The following is a 27,023-nucleotide window of genomic DNA, read 5'->3' on the forward strand; positions in this document are numbered from 1 at the left end:
ATCCTTGTGGTTCTGCGGGGACGTCCTGGCTTCGGTATTGGAGTAGGGACACCCCTCTGAGCATTTCGTTTCAGGATCTTTGACACCTGACCTTGAGTGATGCCATACTGCCGAGCAATAGCACGCTGTTTCATGCCGTAATTTCGTAAAGCCACCACTCCATGACAAACAGCATTGTCGAGTTGACGGCCCATCTCCAGAGGAAGCGGCAATAACTTTTGGAGACGTGCGGCAGTTGTTTTCCACTAATACAGAACGAAACAACCCTTGTATACCCGACTGTGAAGCCAATCATCAAATGCACCTGTCCGTACATTTTGCCACGCCACCTGTGATATAATCCTGTTGTTGACTTCTTGCTGCGACAGACAATCAGTGACATGGTTCTTTTCACAAATAAATCACCAAAGTGTAAAAGAAACTCACTAGATTGATATACGGAGTTAAGAAAGTAAACCCAAGTCAAGAAAAAAAAAATTCCATATCAAATGCCAAGTCTGTATATTCATTCAAGTAACCAACAACTCAACATTACAAGCAACACTTTTAACTTCAGTAATAGGAAACCAGCATCGAGCACGAAGAGTGAAAGCAGATTATCAAGAATGAGTTAAAGATGGTGCTGAAGCAGCCACGCGATTAGTTAATTAAGAGATTCCAAATACGACCTGCTGCGGGATCGAGAATCGGAGCGGCGGCGCCGTGCTTGCGCCACCCTTTCCTCCAGCAGTCGAATGCGTTTGCCATAGATCTCCATCCCATGCAGCTTTTCAAGTGCACGCCGCATGTCACTGTAAGTCAGGAACTCGACGACGCCCTCATCCCCACGTACATCTGCATAGGTGACCTCCCCAGCCTGTCGCATGCAGTCCTGGAAAGCCATTGACAATGGTGAGAGAATAAAGCTAGAAAGAGCATAAACATATTCTGTCACTTACAATCAACTTGGGTGAGGGTGCTTGGATATGTTGGGTTTAATAAAAAAAAAAAAAAAAAAAAAAAAAAAAAAAATATATATATATATATATATATATATATATATATATATATATATATATATATATATATATATATATAGGCTTTACTTGCCTTTTAACCTTTAATGACTTCAATGTACCAATCTCAAAACCGCAGCAATGTGTATGTATGTATGTATATATATGTATGTATGTATGTATATATATATATGTATGTATGTATGTATGATGTATGTATGTATGCCAATATATATACCAACACACACACACACACACACACACACACACACACACACACACACACACACACACACACACACACACACACACACACACACACACACACACACACACACACACACACACACACACGGTTTTGAGATTGGCACATTGAAGTCATTAAAGGTTAAAGGGTTGCCCCCCATAGTTAGTTACACGAACAACATAAAGGCCCATTTGTCGTATAGTTATGTCTTAGTATGTGTAAGAATAGGTCATTTCCCCTCTTAGTGCCTGCGTTGTGTAAAGACAGAAAATAGGCTTTACTTGCCACCGATTTCCCAGCCATCCTAGCCTCGATCCAGTTTGTTAAGCATTGGCTGCCCACTAGTCGAGTAACACGAGGTAGGCCGAAAAAGGGTGGGGGCGGCGTTGAGATCGGAGCGGCAGAGGTGATGATGGTAAGAGCCACCAGCCAATCAGGGCTCTAGCGGCATGGCGTGGTGAGGCGCGTCTGGCGAGTTTGAGAAGGTTCGCGGGGCGTGCCTATATAACGCGCTGCGCAAAGCCCTCGAGAGGACTTACAGCGAGGGAGCTTGAGAGAAAGGACTGATCAGCAGGACTTTGATGCAAGAGGGTCAGAAGGACCTGTTCAGTGGAGAAGCCATTGTGAACTATAACCTCGCAGTATAACGTGCGTGACCAGGGGAAGAAGGAGAAGCGTTGGCGGAACACGTACGCAGGCGCAGCCAGACGCGCCGGTAACGCTTATTGCGCTTTCCAGCCACGCAAGTAAGCGCGGCTATAGCCGCAAGTGAATAACCGCCAGCCGCGTCGAAGTCCGCTCCCTACCAATTCGCCCCGTGATAACTCGCTCCATACAAGACGACACGCGGAGAGCTCCTGCCTTCTCCTCCTTCCATCTTCACGGGACGTGCCGGGGACCGGAGAGAGCCATCCCTGGACACAGTGAACATCAACCTGCTCATCAGCAATCCCGGTGTGAGTGTGTGTGTGTGTGTGTGTGTGTGTGTGTGTGTGTGTGTGCGTGTGAGACGGGCCCGTTTGTCCTGGGTATTAAGTAAGACTGTATAAGGCTGCTTTGTGTCCCCTTTTTCTTGAACCATTGTATAGTGTAAATAAACCTGTAATTCCTTTGCTTTCCAATTCGATCGCCTTTGTGATTTCTCCATTGACTGAGCGTGGTACGAATAAGAACCGCTTGAATCGGGGTCTAGTAAGTGATAACGGCGCGGATCGCGTGTACGCAAAACCGCTCGGCGTATCAACACACGTGGTTCGTGTGGGGCTTATCTCCTCGCTTCAGGGCAGCGTGAGTATTTAGGTAATAGCAAATTTGGTCCTAATACCCTATTTTGCGCTCTCCGGGAGGGACTTTCATAGGTCCCGGGTCACGCTGGTCAGTCAAAGACAAGGGGACTAATCCCCCCTTGGTAAGGGGAGAAGGCCGGCGGCGGATCCGCAACAATATATATATACTAGTGGGGTCACCCGTGGGAATCCCACGGGCATGGATGTGTGTGACATTTGGACATCTTGATTTAGATGCTGCACATTAAATTTTACAAAATGGTTACTGGCAATTCATCAGATCCAGAAATGGTGTAATGAACACAATTTATATATTTCACATAATATGTGCCCCTCACTCCTCTCCACCTGACACTCTCCTCTCTCCACCCTCACGCCTCTGCAATCCCACTCCTCCTCACACTCCCCTCCAATACCTCCTCACACCCCTCCAATACTTCCTCACACTCCTCTCCAATCCCTCACACTCCTCTCCAATCCCTCACACTCCTCTCCAATCCCTCACACTCCTCTCCAATCCCTCACACTCCTCTCCAATCCCTCACACTTCCCTCCAATCGCTCCTCACACTCCCCTCCAATCGCTCCTCACTCTCCTCTCCAATCGCTCCTCACTAGCCTCTCCAATCGCTCCTCACTCTCCTCTCCAATCGCTCCTCACTCTCCTCTCCAATCGCTCCTCACTCTCCTCTCCAATCGCTCCTCACTCTCCTCTCCAATCGCTCCTCACTCTCCTCTCCAATCCCTCCTCACTCTCCTCTCCAATCGGCCCTCACTCTCCGCTCCAATCGGCCCTCACTCTCCGCTCCAATCGGCCCTCACTCTCCGCTCCAATCGGCCCTCACTCTCCGCTCCAATCGGCCCTCACTCTCCGCTCCAATCGGCCCCCACTCTCCGCTCCAATCGGCCCCCACTCTCCGCTCCAATCGGCCCTCACTCTCCGCTCCAATCGGCCCTCACTCTCCGCTCCAATCGGCCCTCACTCTCCAACTCCTTCCTCCTCACTCTCCAACCCCTCGCTCCTTACTCTCCAACCCCTCGTTCCTCACTCTCCAACCCCTCACTCGTCTCCAATTTCTCGCTCCTCTCCAACGCCTAGCCCCTGACTCTCCAACCCCTATCTCCTCTCCAACCCCTAACTCCTCTCCAACCCTCCTCATCGTCGTTGCAGCAGCATCCTGTGCGAGTCTGTGATCACGTTCGTCGAGGGTCTCGTTCTCCCGTCTCGTTCTTTTTCTTGCTGCAGTCTCGTGGGGTCACCCGTGGGAATCCCACGGGCATGAACGTGTGTGACATTTGGACATCTTGATTTAGATGCTGCACATTAAATTTTACAAAATGGTTACTGGCAATTCATCAGATCCAGAAATGGGGCAATGAACACAATTTATATATTTCACATAATATGTGACCCCTCACTCCTCTCCACCTGACACTCTCCTCTCTCCACCCTCACCATTCTCCAATCCCACTCCTCCTCACACTCCCCTCCAACACCTCCTCCCACTCCTCTCCAATACTTCCTCACACTCCTCTCCAATACTTCCTCACACTCCTCTCCAATACTTCCGCACTCTCCAATACTTCCTCACACTCTCCAATACTTCCTCACACTCTCCAATACTTCCTCACACTCTCCAATACTTCCTCACACTCTCCAATACTTCCTCACACTCTCCAATACTTCCTCACACTCTCCAATACTTCCTCACACTCTCCAATACTTCCTCACACTCCTCTCCAATACTTCCTCACACTCCTCTCCAATACTTCCTCACACTCCTCTCCAATACTTCCTCACACTCCTCTCCAATCCCTCACACTCCTCTCCAATCCCTCACACTCCTCTCCAATCCCTCACACTCCTCTCCAATCCCTCACACTCCTCTCCAATCCCTCACACTCCTCTCCAATCCCTCACACTCCTCTCCAATCCCTCACACTCCTCTCCAATCCCTCACACTCCTCTCCAATCCCTCACACTCCTCTCCAATCCCTCACACTCCTCTCCAATCCCTCACACTCCTCTCCAATCCCTCACACTCCTCTCCAATCCCTACACTCCCCTCCAATCCCTCACACTCCCCTCCAATCCCTCACTCTCGTCTCCAATCGCTCCTCACTCTCGTCTCCAATCGCTCCTCACTCTCACACACACGGTAGTGACACACACACACACACACACTGGAGAGTGGGTGACACACACACATGGAAACTCATGTGAAAACAATTTTTTTTCAATTAAATTAAATTAAAGATTTCACGATTTAAAAATAAATAAATAAAGATTTCACGATTGTAGTTCCTGCAGCTGTGAAACGCATTTTCTTTGGGTGGTGTATAATCGCTCCAAACGAAACAGGCATTACCACGTTTCCTTTGCTCGAGTTGTTCTGAAAGTAATTCATGATCGAAGACGTGTTGATTGAGTCTTAAAATGCACATCCAATCATCCAGACAAACAGAGCATACAGAAGCCGATCGTCGGCCTATGGAGCCCATGACTCTTCTTCATTTTTAAACTTTAATGTATCGATAACTTTTCGCTTTACAAAGTAAAAATAGATTAAAACCAAACGTTATTAATGAATATTGTATTCCATAGTTAGTTTACATTATTATGTACATTTTTGAAGTACTGTATTGTTTAATTCCATGGTTGGAAAAGAGTCGACTCGCTTAAAACAAACTCTGTATGTACACCCCAGGGATATGGAAAAATATAATTACACTTCGATTGGATCCCGAACTTCAGTATTCAGTCACTGTATTTTTACGAAGTGATAATTTAAATAATGAAGTCTAGGAATTTCAGGAAAGAAGTTGGAGATTGAAAGAGTGGGATTTGGGGTGTTGTAACGGGGGTAGAAAAGATCAAGGTTTTGGGTAGGGGAAGATGAGAGATGATGGTGAACAGCTGTTTTGAAGACCTTGAGGGAGGAGAGAAATTGAAGAGAGTGTGGGACTTTGTTCCAGAGGTGGGAGAAAAGAGGAATGAAAGAGTGAAGGTGAGCAGAGAGTCTTGATTTTGGCAGTTTCACCAGAAGAGGGTTGCTGGCAGATCTTGTGTGTCCTGCAGGAATATTTAGGGGACAGAGCACAGACAGAGCAGGTGGAGCAAGGCCGGAGAGGAGTTTGTGGAAGACAGAAAGACCACCAACCTGCCTGTGGTGAGCGAGTGATAGGCCCTCAGAATCAGCTTCATCGCGGGAGATACCAATGATTCTGAAGGCTTTGGTTTCTACAGCATGAAGCCGAGCTCGCTGTGAGGCAGAAGTACCAGTCCAAAGTGGAGGGCAGTACTCCATCAAGCTGCGGATGAAAGCTTTGTATTTGGTGAGTAGCTCACTAGTGCCAAGGAAGGACTTCGCACGACGGAGGATGCCCAGTCGGCGACTGTCTTTGGAGGCCAGCTTGGAAATGTGGTTTCCCCAGGAAATATCATGGCAGATAGTGAGACCCAAAAGCTTGAGTAACAGAACTTCTTTTGGAGGATTGTTGAGGAAGTAGATGGGAGGGTTGTCCAGACGGTCTTTTTGGAGAGACATTGTGAGAGTGTGTGATTTGTCAGGCTTGAAAGACATGTTCCACTTTGCCCAGTTTGGGATTTTTTCCGGGTCTGCAGCGAGTGAGTAGCCTGCAGACTGCCGATCTGAGCAATGGGGTATGGAACGGCAGATAGTGGAGTCATCAGCAAAGAGATTGAGAGGATTTTCCAGAGAGTCGGAGAGATCATTGATGAAGACCAGAAATAGCCACAGGGCCCAGAACACTGCCTTGAGGAACTCCAGCCTGAACAGGAAGGGGAGATGCGAGAATTCCATTCAGGGCCACATGTTGACGGCGACCAGAGAGGAAGGAAGTCGGCAAGCCATGCGTGGAGGTTATCATGGATACCATAGGAGCAGAGTTTGGTGAGCATGGCGGGGTGCCAGACCGTATCGAAGGCACGAGATATGTCAAAGTAGACAGCTCTGATTTCCTGTTTGGTATTGAGGACCTCCAACCATTGTTGAGACCGCAGAAGCAGCATGTCCAGAGTGGAGTGATCTGGTCTGAACACAAATTAATGATCCAAGATCGACGTTGGAGAAGACGAAGGATTGGATGTCAGAAGCGATGATAGATTCCTTGACCTTGCTGATTTTGGGAGCAGGCTGATTCGTGTGTAGTTGCAAGGATATGTTTTTGCACCTTTTTGTGTATAGTGGTAATGTTGGCTGTTTTCCAAGCAGATGGCAGTTGACATTGAGCAAAAGAGAGGGTGAGATAGAGTGGCAGAGCAGGATTTTAGGATCCGTGGGCAAATGCCATCTGGTCCAGTTTCAGAATCAGTCGAGGTTTGACAGAAACTTCTCCACCTTGTCGGGAGAGAAGGACACAGAGTAGTGGAGCAGCTGGGTTTGACTGGGTAAGGAGGTGGGTACAGAGAGAGATGGGTTTGGGACACAAGATTTGGAGGCAAACACAGTGTTGAGGCATTCAGCTTTTTCACATGCAGTATCAGCTGTTGGGCAGTTTGATGTAATGGAGGGAGAGCAACAACAACAACAACAACAACAACAACAACAACAGGCATTTTAAGGCCATTTTCCCTGCAAGAGCGGGGGTTAGCCTTGCGGGCCCCATGACAATCATGGTTCCCTTTTTGAGGCAATGTTTTTATGGCCGGATGCACTTCCTGACGCCAACCCTTTGAGTCGCCTCTTACGGTGTACCTACCCCCGTCCTTTACAAGCTTCACTGGCTCCCCATCCCCCAGAGAATCCAGTACAAAATCCTCCTCTTGACATACAAAGCCCTCCATAACCTGGCCCCATCCTACCTGGCTGACCTCCTCTCCAGACACACTCCCACCCGCAACCTCCGCTCTGCTGGTACCAACCTCCTGACCCCCTCCATCCGGACCAAATTCAGATCCTGGGGGGACAGGGCCTTCTCCATCGCTGCTCCCACCCTCTGGAACTCACTACCTCACACCATCAGAGACTCCTCCTCACTCACCACATTCAAAACATCACTAAAGACCCACCTGTTCAACGCTGCATTCAACATTCAACCCACAGCATTTAACCCCTGACTATCTCTTCTCCTTCTCCCTCCTTTTGCTTTAAATATTTCCCTATTGATTCTTGTCTTGTCTTTTTGATTCTTGTCTTATATATATGCCGTATATCGCTGCTGTTTGTTTTCTTGATTCTTGTCTTTTTGCAATTGTTGTTTTCATGTATTGTTATGCATTATGTTTTCCACTCTGTCAAAGCGCCTTTGGGCTTCTGGAAAAGCGCTATACAAAATAAATGAATTATTATTATTATTATTATTCTAAACCGGGGTACACACCGGTAATGGAGGGAGAACAAACACCATAAACAGATTTGACAGTACGCCACCAGGATTTGGAGGAGGGAGACAGGTTTGAGAGTTCAGTCTTGGGAGTAGAGAGATATTGTTTCCTGGCTCTCCTGAGGGTAGACACACTTGTTCCGAGCTTTGTGAAAGGAATGGAGATTGCATTCCGTTGGATTAGCCTTCCAGGAGGCGAAGGCAAGTTGTTTCAGGGCAACTGCCTCACCACAAGATTCAGTGTACCATTATATATATACTAGCGGGGTCACCCTTGGGAATCCCACGGGCATGGATGTGTGTGACATTTCGACATATTGAGTTAGATGCTGCACATTCATTTTTACAAAATGGTTACTGGCAAGTCATCAGATCCAGAAATGGTGTAATGAACACAATTTATTTATTTCACATAATATGTGACCCCTCACTCCTCTCCACCTGACACTCTCCTCTCTCCACCTAGCACTCCTCTCCTCTCTCCACCTAGCACTCCTCTCCTCTCTCCACCTAGCACTCCTCTCCTCTCTCCACCTAGCACTCCTCTCCTCTCTCCACCTAGCACTCCTCTCCTCTCTCCACCTAGCACTCCTCTCCTCTCTCCACCTAGCACTCCTCTCCTCTCTCCACCTGACACTCTCCTCTCCTCTCTCCACCTGACACTCTCCTCTCCAATCCCTCACATTCCTCTCCTCTCCAATCCCTCACATTCCTCTCCTCTCCAATCCCTCACATTCCTCTCCTCTCCAATCCCTCACATTCCTCTCCTCTCCAATCCCTCACATTCCTCTCCTCTCCAATCCCTCACATTCCTCTCCTCTCCAATCCCTCACATTCCTCTCCTCTCCAATCCCTCACATTCCTCTCCTCTCCAATCCCTCACATTCCTCTCCTCTCCAATCCCTCACACTCCTCTCCAATCGCGCCCCACACTCCTCTCCAATCGCGCCCCACACTCCTCTCCAATCGCGCCCCACACTCCTCTCCAATCGCGCCCCACACTCCTCTCCAATCGAGCCCCACAATCCTCTCCAATCGCGCCCCACACTGCTCTCCAATCGCGACCCACACTCCTCTCCAATCGCGCCCCACACTCCTCTCCAATCGCGCCCCACACTCCTCTCCAATCGCGCCCCACACTCCTCTCCAATCGCGCCCCACACTCCTCTCCAATCGCGCCCCACACTCCTCTCCAATCGCTCCTCACACTCCTCTCCAATCGCGCCTCACACTCCTCTCCAATCGCTCCTCACACTCCTCTCCAATCGCGCCTCACACTCCTCTCCAATCGCGCCTCACACTCCTCTCCAATCGCGCCCCACACTCCTCTCCAATCGCGCCCCACACACCTCTCCAATCGCGCCCCACACACCTCTCCAATCGCGCCCCACACACCTCTCCAATCGCGCCCCACACACCTCTCCAATCGCGCCCCACACACCTCTCCAATCGCGCCCCACACACCTCTCCAATCGCGCCTCACACACCTCTCCAATCGCGCCTCACACACCTCTCCAATCGCGCCTCACACACCTCTCCAATCGCGCCTCACACACCTCTCCAATCGCGCCTCACACACCTCTCCAATCGCGCCTCACACACCTCTCCAATCGCGCCTCACACACCTCTCCAATCGCGCCTCACACACCTCTCCAATCGCGCCTCACACACCTCTCCAATCGCGCCTCACACACCTCTCCAATCGCGCCTCACACACCTCTCCAATCGCGCCTCACACACCTCTCCAATCGCGCCTCACACACCTCTCCAATCGCGCCTCACACACCTCTCCAATCGCGCCTCACACACCTCTCCAATCGCGCCTCACACACCTCTCCAATCGCGCCTCACACACCTCTCCAATCGCGCCTCACACACCTCTCCAATCGCGCCCCACACACCTCCCCAATCGCGCCCCACCCTCCTCCCCAATCGCGCCCCACCCTCCTCCCCAATCGCGCCCCACACTCCTCCCCAATCGCGCCCCACACTCCTCCCCAATCGCGCCCCACACTCCTCCCCAATCGAGCCCCACACTCCTCCCCAATCGCGCCCCACACTCCTCCCCAATCGCGCCCCACACTACTCCCCAATCGCGCCCCACACTCCTCCCCAATCGCGCCCCACCCTCCTCCCCAATCGCGCCCCACACTCCTCCCCAATCGCGCCCCACACTCCTCCCCAATCGCGCCCCACACTCCTCCCCAATCGCGCCCCACACTCCTCCCCAATCGCGCCCCACACTCCTCCCCAATCGAGCCCCACACTCCTCCCCAATCGAGCCCCACACTCCTCCCCAATCGCGCCCCACACTCCTCCCCAATCGCGCCCCACACTCCTCCCCAATCGCGCCCCACACTCCTCCCCAATCGCGCCCACACTCCTCCCCAATCGCGCCCCACACTCCTCCCCAATCGCGCCCCACACTCCTCCCCAATCGCGCCCCACACTCCTCTCCAATCGCGCCCCACACTCCTCTCCAATCGCGCCCCACACTACTCTCCAATCGCGCCCCACACTACTCTCCAATCGCGCCCCACACTCCTCTCCAATCGCGCCCCACACTCCTCTCCAATCGCGCCCCACACTCCTCTCCAATCGCGCCCCACACTCCTCTCCAATCGCGCCCCACACTCCTCTCCAATCGCGCCCCACACTCCTCTCCAATCGCGCCCCACACTCCTCTCCAATCGCGCCCCACACTCCTCTCCAATCGCGCCCCACACTCCTCTCCAATCGCGCCCACACTCCTCTCCAATCGCGCCCCACACTCCTCTCCAATCGCGCCCCACACTCCTCTCCAATCGCGCCCCACACTCCTCTCCAATCGCGCCCCACACTCCTCTCCAATCGCGCCCCACACTCCTCTCCAATCGCGCCCCACACTCCTCTCCAATCGCGCCCCACACTCCTCTCCAATCGAGCCCCACACTCCTCTCCAATCGCGCCCCACACTGCTCTCCAATCGCGCCCCACACTCCTCTCCAATCGCGCCCCACACTCCTCTCCAATCGCGCCCCACACTCCTCTCCAATCGCGCCCCACACTCCTCTCCAATCGCGCCCCACTCCTCTCCAATCGCGCCTCACACTCCTCTCCAATCGCGCCTCACACTCCTCTCCAATCGCCCCTCACAATCCTCTCCAATCGCGCCTCACACTCCTCTCCAATCGCGCCTCACACTCCTCTCCAATCGCGCCTCACACTCCTCTCCAATCGCGCCTCACACTCCTCTCCAATCGCGCCTCACTCATCTCCAATCGATCCTCACTCATCTCCAATCGATCCTCACTCATCTCCAATCGCGCCTCACACTCCTCTCCAATCGCGCCTCACACACCTCTCCAATCGCGCCTCACACACCTCTCCAATCGCGCCTCACACACCTCTCCAATCGCGCCTCACACACCTCTCCAATCGCGCCTCACACACCTCTCCAATCGCGCCTCACACACCTCTCCAATCGCGCCTCACACACCTCTCCAATCGCGCCTCACACACCTCTCCAATCGCGCCTCACACACCTCTCCAATCGCGCCTCACACACCTCTCCAATCGCGCCTCACACACCTCTCCAATCGCGCCTCACACACCTCTCCAATCGCGCCTCACACACCTCTCCAATCGCGCCTCACACACCTCTCCAATCGCGCCTCACACACCTCTCCAATCGCGCCTCACACACCTCTCCAATCGCGCCTCACACACCTCTCCAATCGCGCCTCACACACCTCTCCAATCGCGCCTCACACACCTCTCCAATCGCGCCTCACACACCTCTCCAATCGCGCCTCACACACCTCTCCAATCGCGCCTCACACACCTCTCCAATCGCGCCTCACACACCTCTCCAATCGCGCCTCACACACCTCTCCAATCGCGCCTCACACACCTCTCCAATCGCGCCTCACACACCTCTCCAATCGCGCCTCACACACCTCTCCAATCGCGCCTCACACACCTCTCCAATCGCGCCTCACACACCTCTCCAATCGCTCCTCACACACCTCTCCAATCGCGCCTCACACTCCCCCCCAATCGCTCCTCACTCGCCTCTCCAATCGCTCCTCACTCGCCTCTCCAATCGCTCCTCACTCGCCTCTCCAATCGCTCCTCACTCGCCTCTCCAATCGCTCCTCACTCGCCTCTCCAATCGCTCCTCACTTGCCTCTCCAATCGGCTTTCCCCGTCTCGTTTCTCTCGTTTTTCTCCCGTCTCGTTCTTTTTCTTGCTCCAAATCGGCCCGTCTCGCCCGTCGGAATCGGAAATCGGCCCGTCTTGCTTTCGTGCTTGCGCGTAAATAAATTGTGTTCATTACACCATTTCTGGATCTGATGACTTGCCAGTAACCATTTTGTAAAAATGAATGTGCAGCATCTAACTCAATATGTCGAAATGCCACACACATCCATGCCCGTGGGATTCCCACGGGTGACCCCGCAAGTTTGCATTGACGTTCGTCGATGGACTCGTTCGCCCGTCTCATTCGTTTTCTTGCTACATCCTGTTCAAGTCTGCGTTCTTCATTGATCGTCTCATTCATTTTGGAAATAGAAGTTTCCACGCAGCGCATGAATTGTCACGATCCTCAAGAGGAATTTGTCTCGTAATCATCAAATGATAAATGGCAAGTAAATTATATTGTGGAAAATTAAAGATCTCAAATAAACCTATTTAAAGTGTATGCGCACATAACTAATTTTAAAAAACGAAGAAATATCTCTGGGTAATTTCCTGAAACATATTTTACTTCCGGATAATAATGTTGAATGAAATAAAAACGAAGAAATATATGTCGGCATCATGGTTGACATTTTTGTGACGACTGTCATCAAACGAAAAAGTAATATATCTTAACGGAAAAGCGAAAGCGAATTTTTAATATATATCAACACGTTGCCGTCGGTGTCATGTTGGGTGATATGATACATGACACCATGACGCGATTTTAAAAAATATATCTGCATTTTCCCGCGTGTGTGGAATGTTCTCAATTATTGCTGACACCGAGTCTAAAACCATTGATAAAAATGAAATCATATGGTGAGTTAGATTGGAGATAAAGGCGTGAGAGAGACTCAATGGCCTTGAAGTTACAGGCGTTTGAGAATTCATTTCGTTCTATAAAGGGCAACTTTCATCGGATTTTCTTCCCGTTTTTTTTCAACCGAGTCTAAAACTATGTTAGCGACTGTGAAAAATGAAATGATATATCGAATTTGATTTGAAATAAAACTGTGAGAGAGAGCAAGACACCACGGGCCTACAAAACAGGCCTCAAAGCTATGCGAGTTAATAAAATGGTGGATATTTGTTTATAATTATATGAAGCCTCTCCCAGAATGGGTGGAGCTACTCTACAAACCGAGTAAGCCACACCCCGGACAGACACCCAACAGATAGACAGACAGACAGAATCATCTACGGCTATTATAATAGAGATAGATAGATAGATAGATAGATAGATAGATACATACATACATACATACATACATACATACATACATACATATATATATATATATATATATATATATATATATATATATATATATATATATATATATATATATATATATATATATATATATATATATATATATATATATTAGTGAAAACTGCAGAACACAAATCACCTTTTTGCCACTTCCAAAAACCTTCCGTTTAGCAGTACTTGGACGAAATACTTATGCCATCTCATGCCCTGAGTGCAGGGTAAAGTAGATTCAGTATAAATAAATAAAAAATAACCACCTTTAGAGGCCATTTTTCCCCGCAAGCGGGGGTTGGCCTTTTTCGGGAACCGTGGTTGTTGTTGTTTTTTGGTCCCCTTTTTGAAGCAATGTTTTACGGCCGGATGCCCTTCCTGACGCCAACCCTTTTTGCCACCTTTAGCGACAAACAGGGAATTACCAGTGAACTGGTACTCAATTTTAAAGTAGATTAGGTAAAGTAGATTCAGTATTCAACCAAATATGGTGGTGCACAGCTCTGTTTGGTTTGTGCGAAACGCACACCAACAATTGAGAAGATCCTTCCAATGTCCTTTTCCTCAAGAAAGCATGGGGTAAGGTGTTATCCAAACTCGTTTATATTTGTGATTAATTCATCTACGATGGATCCAAGCTGAACAAATGTTGCTTGCAATGTTACTTTCAAGCAGCAGTATAAACAGGGGAGGATTTTATTCACCAAGTGACAATGGGAAAAGCTTCCACCACAATATTAATATTGCATTAATGCAAGAATCCCAAGGATAAGAAAAAAAATAATCAATGGTGTACTTGCCGGCTCTTTACAGCTTCGAGCATCGTCAGAGCCTACAAATTTATGGATTTCAGTCCGAGTCTCTGATCATTTGCTCTTTCACTCTTCCACGAGATTTTTACATGTTAAAAAACCCACGCAAAGAAAATTCAATTTCATGCTTTAGAAATGCAGATTTCTTTTAAATTTAAAAGAGCAAGGCATACCACACACTAAACCATGTGATTCCTTCCTTGAGCGACCTCAATCTAGTGTAATCTCAATCAAGTGCAAGTTCCTACCTTGAGATCCTGCCAACTACAGCGGTGGGAGATATTCTCCACGACGAGGCGGTAGTCCGTACGAGTGGGAGGAGTGTTCCAATGCTGTGCGTAACGTGACCCGTGCTCACCTTAGGGTTAAAAAAAAAAAAAAAAAAAAAAAATCACAAAGGTCGCATCAAGCACAGCTCTGGGGTGACACAATCAATATATTTTGATGAAGGTGTATCGTAAGAATTTTTTTTTTTTTAAATCACCCCACGATGCCACAGCAGACTGTCTACAAACGGCCTTCCGTCTGCACACTGCTGCTAATGTCACGGGCAATTGCAACATGGTACAGCGAGTGTGGGTGGTCTGTGACAGTGAATGCTTGAACATGTGTTCACTGGAGCGAATGTGAGCTAAACTGAATATCTTACTCGGCCACGAGATGGGAAAAAAAGTGAAAATCAGTTACATCCAACCACCCGCTCACGTCCTCACCAAAAGGGGCTCACAAGAGGGCAACGGGTAGTCCCCATGGCTTCCTTAAGGTCAACCACAGGCCACAGGTCAAAGGGCAAAGGCATGGCTTTTTTGGGGGCTGGACCCAGCTTTGGACCCAGCTTTGGACCCAGGGACTCTTAAAACATTAAAGGTTTGAACATTGTCAGACAGTACATCAAAATGATTATTCAACAAAGCAGACCAATACCTTGCAAGAACGCTAATAATTTATTTAAAATAGCTACATTAATTATACAGTCACGGTTTACTTTAAACAAGCAACATCAGCTCGAATCGAAAATAAACAGATTCACGAGCCTATTGAAAAATCAACTTAAAAAAGCCGATATCAATGAAGCAACCGAGCTGGACGAGCAGTCTCACCATACTGGTTGAGGCTTCGGTCTCGCCGAGGTCCACGAGCATGCTCCACAATAACACGTTCGCCACAAAGATCCTTCCCATTCAGCTCATATACTGCATCATCGGCGTCTCGAGAGTCCTCAAACTCCACAAATCCAAAGCTGCAAAGCATCGTTAAGAAATCGCACACATCATCACTTCAGCAAACATAACTGACAAAATTCCCATAACTTCTGGAACTGCAAGTGAAACAAAATACTGATCAGTTGTGAAAGAAATAACCACATGACATCACATCTGCTTTTTGTACAGCAGCTTGCTTTCTCTCTCATACTGGAAAGGTTATAAACAAGTCAACCTCAAGGGCATTAAGAAAAAGATGTTTCCCTTCATCATGGAAGCCTGGTGTTGGCTTAGCGGTTAGGGTACTGGCTTGGGATCATAGGATCCTGGGTTCGAATCCTGGTCGATCGCTGAATTAACACCAAGGGGGTTGACTCAGCCTGTCATCCTTCTGAGGTCGGCAAATCGAGTACCAGCTTGCTGGGATGAATGATCCCGGTGTGTACCCCGGTTTAGAATAGGTACACCGTATCCCTGCGCATCATAAGAGCGTGACCAAGGGTTGGCGTCAGGAAGGGAATCCGGCCATAAAAACATTGCCTCAAACAGGGAACCATGATTGTCATGGGGCCTGCAAGGCTAACCCCCACTCTAACGGGGAAAAATGGCCTTAAACCGATCATTCATTCATTCATTCATTCATTCATTCATGGAAAGAAACACACTCTACTCTGCAACCACTCCTAGTCTGCGAGGTCAGCATTTCAAAACCAAGCCGTCATAACAGACGTAAAAAAAATCCATCTGCACTGCTTCCTTACTTAACATTCAGCATTTTAAAAGGTCAAGAGAACAGACCCCCGCTGAGTGGGGGTGAGAAAAGCAATGCCATTGTTGTGACGTTGCTGGTACCTAGAGTACAATGTTTTGTCAATATTTTCCTCCAAAGTTCATGCAGCCATCCTATCCCTCCGTCCGCCACCTCACTCACTGCCTCAACTACAGGCCCAAAATAGAGATCGTAAAACACCTTACACCATGCAGTCTTGAGAAAAAGTTCATGAAAAGAGTCTTTTAAACTATTGCTTTCCGGTTCCAAGCACAATTTATACTTCCTACGAGCCACCATTTTGTCTGAAGCTCGATATTCCCAAAATTCTGAGACCGCGAGTGGTAAATTTGATTGGTGGAAACCACACAATGTTTTGTCCAAGTACTGCTAAACAGAAGGTGTTTGAAAGTGCCAAGACGATTCGTGTTCTAGTATACAGTTAAATTGAAATAAAACAAGACCGAAAGTCTAACAGCGGCGTAGCCGGGCTTGTAAAATATTATAAACCACAAACACACATGATTAGCTTTTTAAACAGTCGCTAATGCTGTTTAAAACATTAAACAAAGAAATTTGGAAGAATCCAGACATCCCTGAGGTAAGTTTTACTTACAGAACTGAGCGAAGATCTACTGTAATCTATGTAGCCCATAAGGGTTGGAGGTGTGCTCATTTACCAAGCAGCTAGCTGGCGCTTGCCAAGCCAGCCGTTCTTAAACTGTTTTGAATGGAGTGCTTGCTCGAATGTTTAAACCACTTGGCGATCTCTCCACAAGAAACTTGGTAAATGAACACACACCCAATGTTCTTGAGACCCGACCATATATCAACTGTAATCTATACACCCCAAAGAGGAATGAACTTTCCTGCCGCTCTCGAAGCGAGCGGGTGTTTACGCCTTAATGATATCATACACGTCATGACGTAGCATGACAGCCAGACGGAAGCCAAACAATTCAATCTTGGTTCATCAGACCACAGAATCTTGTTTCTCAGTCTGAGAGTCCTTTAGGTGCTTTTTTGCAAACTCCAAGTGGGCTTTCATGTGTCTTTCACTGAGGAGAGGCTTCCGTCTGGCCTAGGAAGAGTCCTGGTTGTTCCATACTTCTTCCATCTAAGAATTATGGAGGCCACTGTGCTCTTGGGAACCTTCAATACAGCAGAGATTTTTTGTTGTTGTTGGCTTCCCCAGAGCTGTGCCTCGACACAATCCTGTCTCTGAGCTCTGCAGGCAGTTCCTTCAACCTCATGGCTTGGTTTTTGCTCTGATATGCATTGTCAGCTGTGAGACCTTATATAGACAGGTGTGTGCCTTTCCAAATCATGTCCAATCAATTTAATTTAGCACAGGTGGACTCCAGTCAAGGTGCCGAAACATCTCAAAGATGATTAAGAGAAATGGGAGGCACCTGGGCTAAATTTCAAGTGTCATAGCAAAGGGTATGAATACTTATGTCAATGTGATATTTCAGTTTTTTATTTTTAATAAATTTGCAAAACTTTCTAAAATCCTGTTTTTCTTTGTCATTATGGGGTATTGAGTGAAGATTGATGAGGGAAAAAATGAATTTAAACGATTTCAGCATGAGGCTGCAACATAACAAAATGTGAAAAAAGTGAAGGGGTCTGAATACTTTCTGAATGCACTGTACATACGGACGGACAAACACTGTTCTAGATGGCTCTGCCCAATGGGCTACGCCGTAAAAATATTTGAAAGGCTGTAGACAAATAAAAACAAGTACAAAAAGTTTTAATTAAAATAAAAGCCACGTCGATGTTACACAATGCCTAGATGCAGCTGTGCCTATAACGTCGATGTTATAGGCACAAGACATTCCTATTGATTCGATTACTTGATGTTATTTTTGTGCAAAGTGAAAATATAACTCGGCAATTTCCCGTGTGTGGCGACGAATTTTTAATATATCTCGGCATTTTCCCATCTGTTATTTCAGGTGGTGTATGACTGACCATGCCGCGATTTAAAAAATATATATCTCGGCAATTTCCCGTGTGTGGCGACACGTGAACGAAGCTATGCTCCTCTCTCCACATTATTGTGACGACGTATAAATTAAATATTTCATCGTGACGATTATCATCAAATGGACGAATTTTTAATACTAGGGCATGCCCGTACTATATATATATCTAAAATTATATCCCCCCCCTCTATTTACATGAAATGGTTTGGTCCATTCGCAAAGCCAAAGCGAACGGCTTGCGAGTACGGTGACAATCCCCCCCCTCTATTTACATGAAATGGTTTGGTCCAAAGCGAACGGCTTCCGGAGTTTGGTAAAGAAATCGCCATCGCGTGCACAAACGCGCAGGAAAGCGAATGAATCGCAAATTCGTTTTTATTAGTTTTAAAACTTTATTAAAACATAGTTTAACGCCAACATAGTTTGCAAACGTGAAATAAATGAATACGCTCTCAAATGTGCCATCCGAGGCAGAGTGTGTCCGCCACGTTCGGCACACGCGATAGTTCGCTGCTCTCTGATTGGTTGAATCGTTTTTTGGACATAGCTCGGTAAGTAATTGTCCGATTAATATGAAACCTTGAAAAGGCACATCCTCGGGTCCCCAGCAATATACCTGGCAAGTTAAAAGTATATCGGACCCGTGGTTGTCGAGAAACAGCGGTCACAGACAAACGTACAAACAGAGATTACTGGAATTATAGATAGATATCTCGGCATTTTCCCGTCTGTTATTTCAGGCGGTGTATGACTGACCATGCCGCGATTTAAACAAAATATATATATCTCGGCATTTTCCCGTCTGTTATTTCGGGCGGTGTATGAGTGACCATGCCATGATTTAAAAAAAAAAAATCTCAATGGACTTGAAGTTACAGGCCTTTGAGAATTCATTTTGTTCTATAAAGGGCAACTTTCATTGGATTTTCTTCACGTTTGTTTTCAACCGAGTCTAAAACTATGTTAGCGACTGTGAAAAATGAAATGATATATCGAATTTGATTTGAAAGAAAACTGTGTGAGAGAGCAAGACACCACGGGCCTACAAAACAGGCCTCAAAGCTATGCGAGTTAATAAAATGGTGGATATTTGTTTATATGAACCTTTTCCCACAATGGGTGGAGCTATGGTTCCCAGAATGGGTGGAGCTTTGAGGTTTTGTCTTCTCTGCAAGAACAAGAACAAGAAGAAGAAGAAGAAGAAGAAGGAGAACAAGAACAACAGCAGAGGGCACTCTATGAGCAGCGTCTGCGACGCGGCTAAAAATTCACAAGTTTACCACCATTGATGCACCGCCTTTTACACGTTAAATTAGTTATTCGTGCCTGTTGTTTGTGTCCTTCATGATGCCCCTATAAACAGTAAATTTCCTGTTTGGAATGATTTGCCATTTTGTTTAACTGCCAGGCTAAGAGATCAATTTTTTTTTTTTACGGCATAGCCCATAGGGCAAAGCCGTCTGGAACAGTGTTTGTCCATCCGTATGCATGTATGTATGTATGTCCCCTCAAATGTACACCAATCAGAGCTAAGGATTTGGTCACATGGCAGGGGTGATGTGATGTCATTACGGTACAGTAGCTGACTCCGCACACTGCCATTTCGATTCCAATTTTGTGCAGGCCGAACATATCGTCAAACCTGTCATACAGTCACGTGATAAAGTAAGTACACCCCATGTAAAGTTTTGACTTTTTCAACATATTTCAACATACAGCTATTTGATCTTCATTTCAACAATATTGATAGATAAAGGTGATATAATATAACAAATATCATGAAACATTTACATTTTGTAGTCCATTCTATAATTTAAATAAACATAAATGCAAATTTCGCATGTGGAAAAGGTAAGTACTGATGTAGTAAATATAATCTAATGTAGTAAATATAATCGTAACACTGCAATCTCTGTCGTTATTGCAAAGTTTCGAGATTGAAGCGGTGTATGGTTGGTTCAGTGTTGACTCGAAACATAGAATAAACCAGTGTCTCAATGCAATTTTTTTTTAAATACTTACATTATTCGCTAACTGGTATCCCCACCCAGGTCATACTATCCTCTTCAACGAAAGTATCAAACAAGCCCGGCTATGCCGATGTTAGACTTTCGGTCTTGTTTAACCTTGATCCTCTTTACGCACGCGTGCTCGGGACAAGATTCCGTACAATGTGCCAAATTCGGAGCCAAAGTACTGCTAAACTGCAGGTTCATATTCCGATTTGTGTTCCACAGGATTCAAAATATAGACTTCAATTGAAATAGAGTGAACCAATTGCTTAACCCCACCATTCGCTTTGCGTGCGCGGGGTAACAACACGAGTGGCACTGCTCGCAAATTCTGCACTGGCTTATCCTCTGCTATATTCAGCTCATCGTTAGTAGGTCACGTTCTGTCAACTGGAAAGAGAAGCCAATATCACTGAAATAGAGAAAACAAGTTACAAAAATAGATCCTCTCAACTACAGGGAAGTTAGCTTACTTGCATTTATAAGCAAAGTCATAGAATCTATCATCGCAACGGGGATAGTCCTTTCCATTTTTAAACCGGCCCATGGCTAATCAACAGTTTTGATTCAGTCCCAGCCATCGAACTTTGGATTACGCTGTTAGTGCTTCTGTCAGAAATGGACGGAGGCCACAAATCTCCAAGGTCAGCGCCGTCTCTCTGGACATAATGCGGCAATTTGACAGTGCAACACCCTGCTCTGCTTTCCAAACTTTTTACCTGGTGCATACAAGCACACCATCTTTTATGGTTTGCATATTTCATCCACTCACAATGTCAATGCAGAGCTTTCAATGGCAATGGGATATTATCAACACCCGCTCCACTTTTAGAGAGCCCAGGTCCTGTTTCCCATGTGCTCTGAAAAATCTTCTCTTTCAAGGATTCCACATTATGAAGTAAGTGACCGAATCCCCCCCCCCCCCCCCCCCAACAGGCTGGCAGCAGCTGCTTCCCTCCCTAATGACATGGAAATGATCAAATTTGGAAGATGTAACACCTTTAAAAGGCAAATCTCACATTCTTACAATTTGAGCTGATCACTGGTTTTCAGTAAATCATGTCTTTTGCAAAGGATCATCCATCAAACTTACCAGCCAGTCACAGTTTCTGCCACTTTTTTTTCCCCCTGTCCATACATCTTTCATTCTTGTGTCCACCTGTTGTGCTGTGCTGCCTTTATACCTTTGATCACCTTTCTCTCACGAGCCCAAATTTTGTATATGAAATAAAGGTACTGCACAATACAAAATTAAATGACGTTGAGAAATAATCACCATGGCCTTAGATTAGCTGCACGATATGGTGTACAAGGTTAGCTATGCAGCATATAAACAATCATTGTAAAAGGACGAGTAGATTCATTATTTTTAAAAATAATAAATAAATAATAATAAAAACAGAACATGACAGAGATGCCCTTTTCAGAAATTTGCATGCATGTCAATGGATTTGTCAGTCACAACCCTTGGTTGCACAGAAGCTAATCACAATTTTTTTTTTCAACTTTCTGACACCGAGGTAAATTCTAACCAGCCTTTGAAATTTGTTCCTCCGCACTCTCCATGTTCGGTCAATGTCATACTCTTGCATCGAATTCTGTCCAAAAAGAGTTGCCTAATGAGAGAAACACCACCATCAGTCGTGGCATAGACAATTCCCACAACTCGAACATAACGCTTAATGCATTAAAAAAATAATAGGTGAGCATGCAAAGGGATACAAAAGTGAACGAGAACGGCACTCGGTAGACCCCGCCAGGCTGAACAGTTTATGTTTCGTATCCCACTAATAGGCTGGATTTGGATTCGGACCTGAACCAATATCTCATCGGCTTGTTCTCATCACCTAACAAACTCGTCCACCAAGTTACCAAGTTTAGTTACAACTCATTCGTAACGTTTTCAGATATCATTGTGTGTGTGCGTGCGCATGTGTGTGTGTATATATTGTTTTTCGTCTGATCTCTGAATGGTGAAGGATCACTTAAAAATTAAACAAGCGTTACGCCTAGGTCCCCCGTCGGGGAAGTGATGTGAGATGACAAAGCGGAAGACGCAGAAAACATGCTATATGATATTTCGCTCACAAGGTTCAGACATACATGGAAGCGGCCATCTTGGATTTTGACGTGGCGACCCAATTTTCAATAGCGTTCTTCCTTATGCCTAGATACACCCACACACCAGATTAGAAGTTTGTACTTCGCTTATTTTTCAAGATATTCCGCTCACAAGGTTCAGACATACATGGCATCAGACATACATCGTGGCGGCCATCTTGGATTTTGACGTGGGTTGCACCCACACACAAAATTCGAATGCAGTTCTTCGCTTACGCACGCACGCATGTACGCACGGACGGACAAACCATAGTCCCCCTTTCGCGCCGCGGTGCGACGGGGGACAAGTCTCGTATCCAAATCCATATTCAGATCTTTACCAAAATCAAATCGATTAACCCTCGTCACACCCCACCCCACACAACACAACACAACACAACACAACACAACACAACACAACACAACACAACACAACACAACACAACACAACACAACACAACACAACACAACACAACACAACACAACACACACACACACACACACACACACACACACACACACACTTTCGTCCAAATCCGTCCACAACCTTTTGAGATATCCTGGTATGTATCGTTTTCGGTCCGATTTCCCAAGGGTGAAGAATCACGTAAAAAAATTCTAGTAGCCGGATCCGAATCCGGATGTTCACCAAAATCTAATCATTTCGTCCTTGTCACATAAGCTACATATCTGCCAAATTTTGTCCCAATCAGTCCACTACTTTTTCAGATATCTTGTTAACATACAGACAAACATGGAGAGACATCGGTGAAAAAACAACCTCCAGCCACCTTCGGTGGCACAGGTAAATATAGCAGCAAACATAGATTGCATCTTGATGAAGACAACAAACATGGCAGGACTACCTGTTTTAACTCAAACCTTCTGAAAATGCCCAAGGTCCTCAATCACTCCCTCCTGATGCCTACTCTACATCTCCTTACACCATCTTCCATGGAACAACTCGGCTTATCTCATACCAAGGTGAAGTTTCTAGCCAGTGATGACATCTCATCAGTGAGGGTATCGATATCAAACTCTAATTATGTGCACCTTCTTTGGCTCTTCCACCTCAGTTGTTCTGATTAACAGTTGTTTAACAGTCTGATTTATCAGTTGTTCTTCCACCTCAGTTGTCCTCAGTCAGTTGTTCCATTAACAAAAACAAGTTTCCTTTTATCATGGGGAAAATTTAAAAAAAACAATAACTTGTGCCAACCCACTTCAAGGGCCTCAAAACCGATCATCTTAATTGCAAAGTCTTCCTATTATCAGCAAGGTAACAAGAGGAAATGGTTGCAGCTCTAACCTTTTTCTCTTCTCAAGTAGCCGAGTAGCAGATCACAAAAATGGCTATCGTCCTCAGCATAACCCCGGATATTCAATTGATGCTTCCTCAACAATGGATGAATTCCCAGAGGCAGAAATGTAAGCAAGAGGTCACAGCAGTCTCGTCAAACGCACCCCATGACAGCATGGCATCTGCAATGGCAGCTGTACACCGACTGTACTCATCACTGATAGGTTGATGGCCGTGATGATACAAAATTGTTTTGGAAATTATTATTCGGGAATTATTCCATTTGGTTCGTCGATATTGCTCAATCAGCAGACATGAATCGGAGCTTGTGCAATCTCATAGATCTGTCCTTACTACAATTCACAGACCGGTGTGTGTGTGTGTTTGTCACACTACTCCTGCTACAGTTCTGGACCGATTACATCCAGGGCATCCTGGATGCTCTCCGAGTCCGATCAAAACATTTCTTCCACACATGCAAGAAGCATGCATCCAAAGATGACAACGCTCTCTATGTACCAAAGGCCCTTCTACAAACTCTATATTGCATTTTACATACAATTGCACCCAATGCCATGCAAAGATATTTTGATACTGAAGACAGCTGCATACTAAACCACAATTATAAATACCTGTACGAAGAACGAAATAACCAAAACTTGTCAATCTCCCAGAACATCACACTCAGCCTACCTTTGAACATAGTTCACCTGGCAAATTATTCCATTCATTCTGGTGATCACCCCCAGTCTGAGGCTCATTCTTTAGAACTCCTCCTCCTGATGATATAATCTGCAATTAGCTGCTTTGGAATCACCATCATCTCAAAATCAGGCTGCAGGTAAGTTAGCAAAGTCAGGGGAGTTTGTGGACATCGTCAACTCCAAAGAATATACAAGGCATTCAGCCGTAGCACCATCGACTTCAACGTATAGTAGGTTGGTGCTGCCACATCACACTTCACAACACTGGAAGCACAATAATCCAAGACCCTGACAGCAACAGGTATCTCTCGACAGGAAGCTGAAACAGGACCTGCTCACTTCTCATCACTGATAGGTTGATGGCCGTGATGATACAAAATTGTTTTGGAAATTATTATTCGGGAATTATTCCATTTGGTTCGTCGATATTGCTCAATCAGCAGACATGAATCGGAGCTTGTGCAATCTCATAGATCGTGTGTGTGTGTGTTTGTCACACTACTCCTGCTACAGTTCTGGACCGATTACATCCAGACTTACTAAACAGCATGACCCCAATAAGTGCATATAGGGGTGTTTTTAAAATTATCTTTGCTGGTGGTCTTGGAAAGGGGAGGAGTGGGAGGTGGAGAGGAAGAGATGCAAATGCTCTAGCTAAATGTGTATTGTGTAGCAACGCTCCAGGTAGGAGAGGGTCTTAAAAGTCCCACCTCTTACTGGTTTACAGTACAGTACACCTGTCCCCACATTTTCCAGTGCAGAAAGGTATTTTGAATAACAATATTATATATATATATATACACACAATATTTCAACCTTGTATCTTTGCAAAGTGCACCTTTGCAAAAATGAAATACATACTTCACGGATTGAAACATTTTGTTTTGCTCCTGATATCAATAAATATCAATAAAGATATCAATATCAAAGATATCAAAGATATCAATAAAGAACCACCTTTAGAGGCCATTTTTCCCCACAGAGCAGGGGTTGGCCTTTTTCGGGCACCGTGGTCCCCTTTTTTGAGGCAATGTTTTGTGGCCGGATGCCCTTCCTGCCACGAACCCTGTTAGTCGCCTCTTGCGACACACAGATAATTACCAGTGAGCTGGTACTCAATTTGCCAATCTCGGAAGGATGACAGACCGAGTCAACCCCCCTGGCGTTAATTCAGCGATCGACCGGGATTCGAACCCAGGATCCTAGGATCCCAAGCCGGCACCCTAACCACTAAGGCAATTACAGTTATTATATAATTATATAATAATCACAGTTATAAAAGCTCAGAACACGTATGTTGTGTTGAGAGAGTCCCTCGAATTAAAGACCACCTTGGACTTGGCACGAGGGGCAGTTTCTCAAGGAAGAGTGCGTACAAATATATATTTATTTTTTACAAGTTATACGAATGAGCTTTGGGACTCCCCCTCCCAACAAGCCCATAAATACAATCTCTTTTCTCCTTCTTTAACAGTTTATACATTTAAATACACGAGTACTGTACAACTAGCAAGGACATAAAGTCTTATAATAGTTGTTCCCCTCTTGGACTATTCTATCTCTTCCGAAGAAAGTTAACACCCCCCATGGGCATTTTACAACATAAACAATTTTCATGAATAAATAATAATAAATTTTACACGGAGTGCAGGGGGTAACAAGACATATGGACAAGCGTGTACATCCACAGGACAAGGACATCTTGTCAGAAGTGATCGGACCAATGGATGCTTAAGAAAATGATTGAAATCGATGGTCTTCTGGGTCTGCAAATGTAAACGATGCCATTTGGATACTTTTCATTGGAGTTAAACCCAACCAAGTCGTCCCCAATTTCGCACGTCCAAGCTGAAACGGTCGACAATGAAAACGTGGCGATTCACGTGACGTGAGCCAAGCGTAGGCCTGGTCTTCACAGGCGACCTCGGTAACTCTCAAGCACCATGACGACCGTACCCCCGCACACTACGCCAGACACCGAACAGGGGACACACCACGCTACGATCATAGGGTAAAAGCGACGCGCCGAATCACTCCAAACAAAAAGAGCCACATGCTAGCCGACAAGGCCGCAGGTCGGCCTCGTAAGCTTACAAACCGACACCAAGCAAGAAACCATAAAAATATAACGTGAACGGCTCTAATGCAGACCCGTTTTTAATGCTGATCTCCATGACTTTGCCATAGCCCCTGAAGAAACGCTCCACATCTCGTTCCCGAGCGCGGGCACTCAGATTTCCAATGTACAGCCTCGGCATCGCGCTTCTTTTCGACCTCTTCTTCTTCTTCAATTTTTATCTGTACTCCTTCTTTAACACTGTTTACGGTCGAATCACAATAGTTTATCGATAATGTACGCCTATTACACTCGCATACTCTCACTCAAAGTACTACTCCACATTAAATGAACCGTTTTGCTAGTCGAATAAGATTCACAATGATTATAAATAACTGGAAATTGAGAACAACCCGAGCCCTTTCATGTTTCATTTGATGACTCTTCGTAATTGCGTCACATTTATATACAAATGTTAACATGATGAATCTTATAAATACAATTACAGGGTGTTTTACGATAACCATACATATTTTAAAAAACTAGCGTTAACAGCAAAAATCATTAATGTTATACACCGCCTAAAACTCAACACGCACAAGAAACTTTAATGGAGGAATCCGTTCGGCACACCGTGCTTGCGCTGCACCAACCCCAATATCCACACAAGCTATTTAACAAATCGTACCAAGTTTCTTGTGTGGAGAGATCGCCAA

General features: G+C 46.2%; 1 protein-coding gene across 1 annotated transcript in view; it reads right to left on the minus strand.

Annotated features, from left to right (window-relative positions):
- Positions 1-26,752, minus strand: part of SRSF6 (serine and arginine rich splicing factor 6) — a 71,898-nt gene extending 45,146 nt beyond the window's left edge. The window contains exons 1-4 of the mRNA XM_068134613.2: positions 26,403-26,752; positions 15,274-15,413; positions 14,422-14,531; positions 669-871 (exon numbers count right to left, since the gene is read on the minus strand). Coding sequence (XP_067990714.1) covers positions 669-871; positions 14,422-14,531; positions 15,274-15,413; positions 26,403-26,509 — 560 coding nt within the window. The 5' untranslated portion in view covers positions 26,510-26,752. The remainder of the gene's footprint in view (positions 1-668; positions 872-14,421; positions 14,532-15,273; positions 15,414-26,402) is intronic.
- Between the last annotated feature and the right edge of the window lie 271 nt (positions 26,753-27,023).

Source organism: Myxine glutinosa, chromosome 13 (genome assembly GCF_964187855.1).
Source record: "Myxine glutinosa chromosome 13, kmMyxGlut1.1, whole genome shotgun sequence".
Taxonomy (NCBI): domain Eukaryota; kingdom Metazoa; phylum Chordata; class Myxini; order Myxiniformes; family Myxinidae; genus Myxine; species Myxine glutinosa.